The 11655-nt window shown below is 40.8% G+C and overlaps 1 protein-coding gene across 1 annotated transcript; it reads right to left on the bottom strand.

Moving 5' to 3' along the window:
• Positions 1 to 1836: 1836 nt before the first annotated feature.
• On the bottom strand, positions 1837 to 8432 carry LOC138956899 (uncharacterized). Its single transcript, XM_070328117.1, has 4 exons — positions 8334 to 8432; positions 7363 to 7908; positions 6001 to 6173; positions 1837 to 3224 (listed from the first exon to the last, which is right to left on the bottom strand). The coding sequence occupies exons 2-4, from the start codon at positions 7460 to 7462 to the stop codon at positions 2961 to 2963; spliced, it is 537 nt and encodes a 178-aa protein (XP_070184218.1). The 5' UTR covers positions 7463 to 7908; positions 8334 to 8432; the 3' UTR covers positions 1837 to 2960.
• Positions 8433 to 11655: the final 3223 nt, after the last annotated feature.

The raw sequence follows: 11655 nt of genomic DNA, 5'->3' as shown, positions 1-11655 counted from the left end.
AGAGCCATATCAGGACGAGGAAGGGGGGAATGAAGGGGGCCACTTGTCAAGCGATTCCTGTTTACAAATTTGTTTGTTTATTTGTTGCTTAACGTCCAGCCGACTACGCAGAGCCATATCAGGACGAGGAAGGGGGGGATGAAGGGGGCCACTTGTCAAGCGATTCCTGTTTACAAATGCACTAACCCATTACTTGTGTCCCAGCAGGCTTTAGTAAAACTAAATTAATACCTACTGGAAGATTACCAGTTTCCAGTATGTTAAAATAGGCTTAACCTATCTACTGCTGGACTTACATCAGAACACTAACAGATTAAACTATACATGAATCGCGAGACAAGCGGCAAGAGAAGAGATTTTTGGAAAAAATACAGGTGAATGAGCAAGAAGGCAGAAAAAAGAAAAGAATTCATGAAGAAAAAGAGAGCATGACAGGAAAGAGGAACCAAAAATCTACCTAACAGCAAACTAGAAAGCTCCTGCGGTTCCAAAAACAGGAGGGGCTTTTAATTTCATAACCGCAGTGCCCCACTGCGGGATAACCCATTACTTGTGTCCCAGCAGGCTTTAGTAAAACTAAATTAATACCTACTGGAAGATTACCAGTTTCCAGTATGTTAAAATAGGCTTAACCTATCTACTGCTGGACTTACATCAGAACACTAACAGATTAAACTATACATGAATCGCGAGACAAGCGGCAAGAGAAGAGATTTTTGGAAAAAATACAGGCGAATGAGCAAGAAGGCAGAAAAAAGAAAAGAATTCATGAAGAAAAAGAGAGCATGACAGGAAAGAGGAACCAAAAATCTACCTAACAGCAAACTAAAAAGCTCCTGCGGTTCCAAAAACAGGAGGGGCCTTTAATTTCATAACCGCAGTGCCCCACTGCGGGAAAGGGGGCTGGAGGGGGAGGGGGGTCTAAAAGGGGTTCCACTGTAAATAGACGTGATTTCATACACGAGACAATGATTACAAATGCCAACAACTATTCCAGAATGGGAAGTTGAAAATAGTATCTTGGTAAGCTTGAATCCACTTGCCACAAATTCCTCGACATTATTCATCGTATTGTAACCGAAGCAACCTTGTAGCAACCATATCGATACCCGGCGGACATATTGACTTATTGTCGGAATTTGGAGTGAGACTTTTGATTCAAAACGAACACAATGAGATTAGGTTTAAAAACATTCCTATAAAATAAACTCCATGGCAGTGTTTAATCCCAAAAATGTCCACCCCCCCCCCCCCCCCCCCCCCCCACTCACTCTCTGTAGTCTGTCAGTGTCGTGCGTCATTATCAACATCCTCAAAGAGTCTAACTCTAAGTCAAACCACAGGCAGAAGGTATCGTTCACTGGACCACTACTTTCATAGAAAGACTACAAGGTATGTCACTCAGTTTCGAGTCGTCTGTGTTCTTGGAGTCGCTTCCTGCGGACAATTTTTTTGTTCAAGACGGTTCGCCTCTTCCTACAGTCTGTGTAAGGTCAAATAAATACAGTTGAATGATTGTTTGAACTATATGTACCTTTAATTTTCAGCTGCCGTACGCTGCAGGTTGTTTCTTTTGACGAAGCAAAGATATATCTGTAAGGACACACTAAAAACCTCTCTGAAAAACCTTGATATTCAGTTCCAATAATGGCGTAGCAGAATCGCATGCGGAACGGGAATCCTGGCCCGGACAAGCTTATCAGTTATTTATGGACAGACTAGACATCCAAGCATACCATGAGTCTGCGGTCATCTTCCAAAACAAAGGACGAACAACATTTACAATGAAGGTAAATCTTCTGGTTGTTTATGTTGGAGCTACACATAGCTCATTGATTAACAACAATATGTGGAGACAAGTCTCACTGTATAATCATTGAGTGGCAAACATATGCTTGTGTATTTTATGAGTGGCACAATCCTGGTCAAAATTCAGTATGCTTCAGACAGTGATGCTTATCATATTGAACTAGGAAGATAGTGACTTTGCTGGTCATCATTGACATTGATCTAAATTAACCAATCAGTGCTTTATAACCAATTTTAAACTAGAACATTTGGAATTAATGGCGTTTGATTCAGAGGAATTTCTATCAATTTCTTCTCAACATCGTCAATTACTTAAGTTTGTGTGTAAGATAACCATAATTTTATTGTTTTGCGATACTAACTCTCAATCACTGTAGTTTTATTTACTACGTTGTGTTGTGGTTTTTTTCAGTTATTATGTTCTAAACTTTGTTGCTTATTATTGTACTATCGTTTTAGAGTCACAGTTATTTTACAAATATTATCTTCTAGTTTTGGTTTTGTGCTCAGCTGTTAGAGTGCCTCGCATTTCTCCCTTAGGTTGTCTCCCCCTTTTTGTAAACTCATATTTTTTAATTAGCATCTTTGGTTATTTGGTACGTCTGGTCATCTTATAACGAAAATGTCATTGAACTGAAAAAAGAAATAATAACTTAGTTTCATATTTGAACATTTGGCAGTATGTTTCTTGTGAGTCAGATTAAGATCTCACCAGGAACCCAACCTTTACCCAGTTAATTCTACACATTAAAATTTAAATGGAAAATTACGAAACACATAAAAACATGCAACTCAATACACACTGGCAGTACTTGTTATCTACAATCAATTCAGCCTCGTAGAATGATATACGGTATACGACACGTCCTTGAAACACATAGAACAGTTCTCAAGAAAAAACATTTGCAATTTCCAGTCTTTTTTGTGTTGCAGACATGCAGTGATCACCACCACATTGACCTCCGTCCTCGTCTTCATCTTCACTCTCCGACAAGTCAATGTCGTCCTCGTCCAAGCCATTTTCTATAATGATAAAGTTATGTAGGACACATGCTGAAAAAATTAACATTGGAACTTCACGGATGTTCGTCATCTCGAGATCCTTCAGTCTGCGGAATTTTCCTTTCAACAAACCAATAGCCCGCTCCACGTCAACTCTTGTCCTTGCCTGGGCTCTGTTGTAGGCAGTTTCCACAGGGGTCAGATGGCCGTTGTCGCGGAATGGAACCAGCAGGTACTTGCGGAGACTGAGGGTAGGCCGAGTCCCCGATCATATGGTACTCTGGAGGCAGCTTACTTGCGTCAGACTCCAACACTCCATGGAGATCTGAGTTGGGGAAAACTCGGCTGTCATGCACGGACCCAGTGTAACCCATAAACACATCCAGAAAGAGGAGGTCTTTGTCGCATACAACCTGAAACAAGTCGCGTAAATCAATATAAAAATAATCTATCAGCCTGAAACTAAAAACCAACCACAACAGAGGCTACATGTATATATCCTAATGCTTCGCTAGCCTAAACCATAAGACTGAGCTGAGCACAGCTCCTCTCTGCAGAACATGTGAATGAGGTGCCTACTGTCCCATATAATTCATTTATCATTGAGTGCATTTTCAGCGTAACCATGACATGCATATATGAAATGATAAAGAACAATAAAAAAAATCATGTTTTTGAAGGGTAAACATCCCCATTATCACACCGAGAACTGTGTTCCGCCTTATTTCAGCCGGGCTCGTTGTTACTCCGTTTTCAGCCGGGCTCAGTGTCACGCAAACGAAAGTGTCTTCATAAAAACACAAACTATGACTTTCACACTGATTTAAGCTAAAATTGATGAATGTCAGTAGAAAGGGGAATAATTGTTTTCTTTGTAGACAGCTAAAAACGTCTTTTGCTTACCTGGTTAATTGACAATAGCCGAATGGAAGGCATACATGCAGGTTTTTTAGTGAAAAATGAAGGTTCAACGTAAATTTCTCTCAAAGATGGATTTGAACAACAAATATTCCTGTATTTTTACTATTTTGGGTAAAGCTATAATCATCTGTATCAATTGCGTGCTTCAATGCGTCCTCACTATGTCATAAGAAGCAATCAAAACAAGCAAGTGGTGTACGTTTTGTTCCGCGCTGGGCCTCCTGCATTTTTGTCTGCGTTCCGCACTGCCACTGGGCTTGCTTTTGTTCTGGGTGTCCAGCACGGAACAAAACTCGCCTGACATGGGTTTTGGTTTTACTTTTCGTGCCTCAACGCCTTAAAGCAGGTTCGGGAAAATGCATCAGCATAACAGCAAGAAACTATAGAACAAACTTATGATACAGAAAAACCATAACATGATACCGTTGCTTATCATTTCTTGAGTTTGATCAGCTTTTTTGCCCGAAAAGCGACAACCTGCACGTATTTCAAGCCGATGGGGGTCACATAATAAACCTTGTCAGATAAAAATAACACCAATAGAGAGACAAATTACTTAGGTTAGTGCTAAAAACATCCGTTCCTGGAAATGAGGTTTTTTTAGAAGACATAGTTTGTACTTTAGTGCAGACACTTACATTTGCGTGACACCAAGCCCAGCTCAAAACGGAGTAACAACAAGCCCGGCTGAAATAAGGCGGAACACAGTCCCCGGTGTGATTATCCATGCTTAGTCAAGAAATGCTTGAACAAATTTTTAATAAATTTGATCAGAAAGTGCTGCCTCAACTTTCACTAAAAGCGGTATATGTTCTTTTTTTCTTTCTTTATTTGGTGTTTAACATCGTTTTCAACCATTCAAGGTTATATCGCGACGGGGAAAAGGGGGGGGGGGGGGGGGGGGGGGGGAGGAAGATGGGATAGAGCCACCTGTCAATAGTTTCTTGTTCACAAAAGCACTAATCAAAAATTTGCTCCAGGGGCTTGCATAGTTGCAACGTAGTACAATATACCTTACTGGGAGAATGCAAGTTTCCAGTACAAAGGATTTAACATTTCTTACATACTGCTTGACTAAAATCTTTACAAAAATTGACTATATTCTATACAAGAAACACTTAACAAGGGTAAAAGGAGAAACAGAATCCGTTAGTCTCCTCTTACGACATGCTGGGGAGCATCGGGTAAATTCTTCCCCCTAACCCGCGGGGGGTAGCGGTATATGACATGTATAGATCTAACAACAGAAAAAGAAAAGTCAGAGAAACGAGGCGTAGGTACATTTTCATGATGGTTTTCTTGGAATTAATCCACACACCATCATAATTCAAACTTGTCTGAACTCCCAATATCGGTTTAAACATTTAATATTTCTCACGTAAACCATCACAGACACTGTCAGGCTTTTACACACAGTACAAACACCCTTTCATTGAAACACTCACCGCTTTAGAACATCCTAGGTGCTTACCGTAAAGAGCGAGCAATTTTCACACAAAAATTGTTTTGCATGGTTTATCTTACCCCGGAGCCATCGACATCGTGAACTCTGTTATTCCAGTTTCCCTTTTTGACAAAGCAGTCGTCAGGAATTTGAATGCGACTCGCTGTGAGCTTGTCTGCAATAGCACGTTATTATGTACCTCTGACTATGCACTAAACAAACGGCTGTGGTTCACAAGAACCCTCGCGATGACTTTTGACTATTCACAGGAACTGGCGAACCTTACGTGAACCTGCTTCTGGGCGTTCCTTATTTTAACTTCAAATACTTCGAGTTTTAATGATCTTGTCTTGATGAAAAAAATATTTATTTTATGATTTAAGAATGTTTGTGTAACACGCTGTCAATTTATTATTTTGATTTTAAAAGTTAGGTCTAGCGCCAAAACGCACCTCGGTCCGATTGTCTTGAAGACAATCCGCAACATTAAATCTTTGAAAATTACTCGTTCAGCCTCTTTACGTAAGGCACCTAGGATGTTCCCTTTGGTGAGCGTTCATAATGAAGGTTGTTTATACTGTGTGTAAAAGCCTGACAGTATCTGTGATGGTTTACGGGAGGCGCACTGTGCCGTTAAATACTTGTCTTTAAATTCAAAGATTCAAATAGTGACTTAAAATGACAGTAGATTCCAATTATGAAATGACACTGCTAGTGTTACTCCAGTATTTCAATAGGGAATAAATACACAGGCACCATAATGGTCAGTTCTGCCAAGGTTAACAATCCACGTATCTGAAACAGAAAGTGATCAAATCTGTTACCTGGAGATGCATCGCTGGGAAACCTTTACGGCAGATGTACGCATCCCTGGTTCCTGGTATCTTTATGTAGGTCCCATCAATCGCTCCAACTACGCCCGGGAAACCAGCTCTGGCTGCCCATTTCCCAGCTAATCGAGCCAGGTCACATTTTGGTGGCCACTGGATGACATCTCCTGTAAAGAACAGAAAATTGCATTAAAATATGCTGATCACAGTGTTAATTTTATTCAAAATCATCTGACAGTTTACCCATGTCTGTACTATTTACAATTAAAGTTACAGGTCTCCCAGTCCCCCACACGCCGGGGAAAGTGTTACGACAGAAAAAATCGCCGTTTGTTACGATAGCATTCTGCAGTCCCATAGTCAGCAAGGTTTCGAGCCCGAAAGGTGTGTAACTTCCAAACTAATAATTATTGCGGCGTAATTATCGAAGCCAGCAAAGTTTATTTGTTCTCAGCGGATTTATGATTGCATGAGGATTAACATGTTATCGATTTAATTTTTGAGGCTTCTGTTTTAGATTTGTGACAGCGTCGTATTTGCTGAAATTGTTCGATTTGGGGATTTCTTTTTAAATGGTGGAGATTACAAGAGGCTTGAAGCAACAACGGTCATTTGATCAGGTAATGTGATGTATCATAACCGAAATGCATCAATAGCAGTGTCCCAATATACTATATATATGCAAGTGTGTTTGTGTCATCGGCTGAGGAAAAGAGCATGTGTATTTTTTTGGTACGCGTCGCCGTGCTAGCAGTTACGACTGCCAGCGATGCATTGATACGGCCGCCCCACTTTTCTGTTACGACCGCCGACTGTTTCGGCTACGGCAGCCGGCACTCATTTTATTCGTTTAATAATGTTATTGCCAAAGTTTATGACAGTTTGCAAACAAATATGAACGGGTTTCACTGCACATCGGTTGTGCACCGTCGTGTTATCAGGAATTGTGATTCCCTGCCCTCTTTTATTTAATATCGCATTCGTCACAGTTTATATCTAGAGTTGTTCTACTTCCAGTTAAGCGTGCACATAGTTTCAACGGGCATGTACATGACAAGTTCAAATGTCAATTGTCAAAAGCAGTCGCTGAAAATCCAACTCGGTCTAAAAGACGGACACAAAGGAATCCCACTCACCAATTACTCGGGTGAGTCAGGGGGGAGATTGGGGTGGGGTGGGGGTTGGTTGATAACTAGGAGTCAAATTCAGATTAAAAAAAAAGATTTGAACTGGGTATGCATTACTGTTAATATTTTTGAAGAAAAAAAATGCCTCTCTACAAAACTTTGATTGTAATTAGTTACCTTGATGCGTCTATGAGTATGAGACACTGAAACGCCTAAATATCTTTCTTACCTGCACAATCTGTATATATCCAGGACTTTCCCCAGTCCCTGTTCGATGAGAGTGTATGTGCCATATTTGGCACAGTGTCCTGGGCTATCTGACCGCCCATCACCAATCAGCTCTAGACTTCCTCTCTCGTCCTGAAGCTGCGAGATGAGCTCTGACTGCTCCCGTTTCCATTTTCTTTCCACTATAGGAAAAATGAAGTGCCGCTGATGCCAGAAGAACGTGCTCTCCAAAATGTAACGCACATTGTGCAGGTAAAACAGCCGGAGAATTTTTGTCGGGCTGCAGCCAGAGAGCACAACAGCTGATGACAGGAGCAGGTTCCCGCAGGGCATCTGCTTTATGTACGGTTGGCTGGTTCACTCTCTGAAGAAACAGCACTTGGAGCAGTCTTGTCGGACGTGGATGCAAGATCCCACTGTCTTCGATATGAAGGCCTTCGCAGGGTGAGAGCATCGAGGACAACTCTCTAACAGCTGCATCAAGTTTGCCTGGAAGACAATGTACTTGTCTTCCAGGTCGGGGCTGGGTCTCGGCTCAGGAGCATTCCTAAAACACACAGGTTATACACTTTCTTAGCACATAAAGGGTTACTATGGAAACTACATGTGCCATACACAAGCACAAATTCACTGCTAGTGCTATGGATATAATTACTACATGTTATACATGTCGCAATGACAGTGAAATCCAGTATAAAAAAAAATTTTAAGATGAAATCAGCTTCTTACTTGTGATGAGAAATTAAGCTAAATAATGTCACAACAAAAATGTTTGACATGTTTATGGTGTTTTTCACCCATTTAATAGACAAAAAAGGGTTATGGCCAGTGAGATAGAGACCAGAGAGAGAAAGACAAAAACAAAGGACACAATGATAGCAGCTAAAAAATAGCTGACTGTCACCCAAAGTAACCCTTGACTTCTGTCTTACTTTTTAAAATGTAGAGAATCTATGTCTATTGAAAACTTACAAGAACTGCGGATCTTCTGGTTCACCTCCATCCTCGTCAGCAGGCTCGTCCTCTTCCGCAGCTGCAGCGCGCTGTCGTTCGCCTTTTCGTTCTTCCTTCAGGGGTGTGCAAATTTAAAAATAAACAACTCACCCACGGGTTAGTAGAATCTCATTTCCAGCTCACCCGGGAAAAAAATAGGTAACCCACTCCAACGTTTCTTATTTTGTCTTTGAAGTTTCACACACAGAAACATTGGATTATAAACAACGCCATGGTTGTTTTTCAGTGGCCCGAAACAAATTAGGGAGCGCTTTCTCATTGGTCAAAATGTAAAACTAAACTAAGGGATGTAACTCACATCGTTGAAGCAGACGACATTTTCGAACACGATCAATACTTCAGAAAAAGCGCCTTAGAAACAGTACTTACTGTTTGGGCTTCGGTTTGGGCTTTGTTTTCATTATGAAAAACAAGGGGAAATGTATTTTGGCCATTCATTTTAGTAAGGAGTTGGCATTTGAAGCTCTATCTTGAGTTTTGTTTGTGAAATTTTTAGCTAACCCACGGGAATGCTACTCAAAGACCTCAGCTAACCCGGCTAATTTTTAACTCCCCCCGGGTCACGGGTTAGTGGATTTGCACACCCCTGTCCTTCCCCACACTCTCATCTGTACCTACACTTTAGGGTTAGAACCGCATTGCGTTTTGAGGTGGGGCGTTGATCAGATTGCATTGGACGCTGACATCCTTGGTTTCGGCAATGGCAGAAACATCTGAAGAACAAATGACATTGCAGATTACTGATAATTGATAATTACAAAACAATGTGACAGCAGTAGCCGCGCTCTGGGAATCGCTGCGCTGCACAACGCGCCGCGCTCAGTGAATCGCCGCGCTCTGGGAATCGCTTGCCATTTTATAATCCCTGATTTACTTTTATCTTCTTTAACCAAAGTTCACCTAGCCTACACCAGACCTGTTTACCCCCATAAGTGTTTTGGAGTAATGCTCAGCCCCAAAAATAGTAATCCTGGCACAAAAATAGTAATCATCCAGCATTCGTCGCCAATTACAACGCACATGACAACTGTGTCTGCGAAACGCAATCATGCACATATATCCATCATTCACACATCAGTCAGTTTTTGTAGTCATCATAATTTCAAAGAAGATCACATCAAAAGCACATGCATCACTGATTCTTTTTCTTTTGCTCGTAATAGGCCTTTTTCAGTGTGTCAAGCGCTTCTCTACTGTACTTGCGCTTGCCGAATGAGTGAGGGCGAGACTTCACCACTAGAATAAGGCTCTCCAGCGTCTCATCAGACAGACATGATCTCTGGTCAGTCCTGTGCTTTTTCACCCCATTTTGCCATTGAAAAAAACAATGCCAAACATGGAATAGATAAAAAAAAAAAAATAAAAAAAAAAAATTTTATTTTTTTTTTTTTACTTTTTTTTTTATTTATGAAAATCGTAGTCTTGACACGGATAGCGGAATGGCGTATTTTTTTCAGAAAATCGTAATAAATTACGCCAAAATCGTAAGGGTAAACAGGTCTGCTACACTGATCAATTCTAACAAACATATTATATCACATATATGTTCTGAAAAAGAGTGGCACTGGCACAAATTGACAAAACATATATATGGGGATCTAAACCAATCCAAAGCCGAACATCTGGGGATGGGACAATGTGATACTGAACAGCTGACTGGCATGGTGACTTGTAAGTTGTTTGAATCTGATGCCTGTGCATGGATAAACTGATTTGCAGAAAATGTTTCTTACAATTACATGAATGTATCACTTCTACTGATCTAGATGAAAACTGTATTTCCTGTCACTCACTCACTGTGTCAGGTCACTCCCCAGAGGAAAGTTATTCATCTAAAGTTTGAAAAAACTTAGAGTAGACTTACTCGTGTTGCGAAAAAAAAAAGTAGGTCTGAGAGAGCATTTTTGGAACAAACACTGAAACAGTGTAGAGTCAATATATAGGGAGGACAGAGGACAGAGGAAATTATAAGGCGACATCTTGAGTTCTACCTACCTCGCAGTTCGTCGACGACACACGGTCTTCGAGTCACTTTCAAAGTGACTTTTGAGTTTTGTTTCTCCTTGGGTGCCCCGACATTTTTGACGCAGAGCTTTCTTCTTCTTCTTCTTCTTTCTTGATGTGGACTGGGTTCATCCGAACGTCTGTAGTCCAGCGGCGGAGTACTGAGTAATTGGTTACTGGTGGTGGGTTACTTTGCTGGACGAATGGTCGGTACTGCTCCGGTTTTAAGTTTAAGAGTGTTTGAAAATCCCATTTTCCACTTTATGTGATTGACAAATAAAAGTTGTCCTCTTCAAAGTTCGAAGTGTGCACACAGGTCCCGGTGTTGCCTTTCCGGCTTTCGACGTCACAAAAGCTGTCTGACTAATTACTACGCGACCGCACGCGACCACACGCGACCTTGCACTACCTTGCGCGACCTCAAACTAAAGCATGTACATGTAATATTTTATATATATATAGTATCTTCACAACATTATCTGACTTTATACCAAGTTTTAAGTCAAAGAAATTATCAAAACTTGACTAAATGTAAAAAATAACGGAGCGACCCGAACTTCCCAGCGATGGGACAAAGCCTGAAATGGAAACTGGTGAAAATCAGAAAATGAAATGATTTTTTTTTGAAAGCTAGAGGAATAGTTATAGGTTATTTTCACCAATCTGAATTAATCAAATTAGCCTTTACCTTTTATGTTCTCAGTTGATTTGATGGTGGTCAATATTTATTGTAACCGGAGCCCTAGAGAGGGTCCGTATCCTCATTAATTGTTCTCAGGGGGAGGCTGAAGATTGCCGAGGAGAGCAACTCTTTATCTCACCTTTACTCTGGCCCTATTGTAATGTAGTCTATGCCTCGCGTTGTGTTCAATACATGTGCCTACAATACTAGCCGACCTCGGTATTCAGAGGAAACCCTGTGTGTTTCTTAGTGATCTAGACTGTGCGTTACATAAATATTGTGATGTGTGTTTTGGATGTTGGAGTTTGCCACGTACAGTACAGTTTTAACAACACATGTTTACAGGACAACAGTCAAGGAGAGGCAGAAGTTACAATACATGACACGAAAGCAAGCTCACACACTTACGTTCGTTCACCGACACACGCATGTTCACGCTCACCGTCTCGTACGTACAGTGATGTTCACCATAACTCATAGGAAACAGTTACAAGGTTTTATTTTACACTATATTACATGAAAAGCAAGTAACAAACCCATCAAACAAAGCACCAAACAATCCTTCAATCAGTCTTACCTAGCGTTTACCCTAAC

The sequence above is a fragment of the Littorina saxatilis genome, unplaced genomic scaffold (assembly GCF_037325665.1).
Source record: "Littorina saxatilis isolate snail1 unplaced genomic scaffold, US_GU_Lsax_2.0 scaffold_442, whole genome shotgun sequence".
NCBI lineage: Eukaryota > Metazoa > Mollusca > Gastropoda > Littorinimorpha > Littorinidae > Littorina > Littorina saxatilis.
The sequence above is the reverse complement of the archived record's forward strand: the minus strand, read 5'-3'. Positions and strand labels throughout refer to the sequence as shown.

Bases quoted from the DNA above. Each gene is read 5' to 3' on its own strand.
- LOC138956899 (XM_070328117.1), bottom strand. From the start codon at position 7,462: ATGGGCGGTCAGATAGCCCAGGACACTGTGCCAAATATGGCACATACA. The intron at 6,174-7,362 runs GTAAGAAAGATA...TGTTCTTTACAG, and splicing joins GATATATACAGATTGTGCAG to GAGATGTCATCCAGTGGCCA. The intron at 3,225-6,000 runs GTAACAGATTTG...GACTTGTTTCAG, and splicing joins TCCCAGCGATGCATCTCCAG to GTTGTATGCGACAAAGACCT.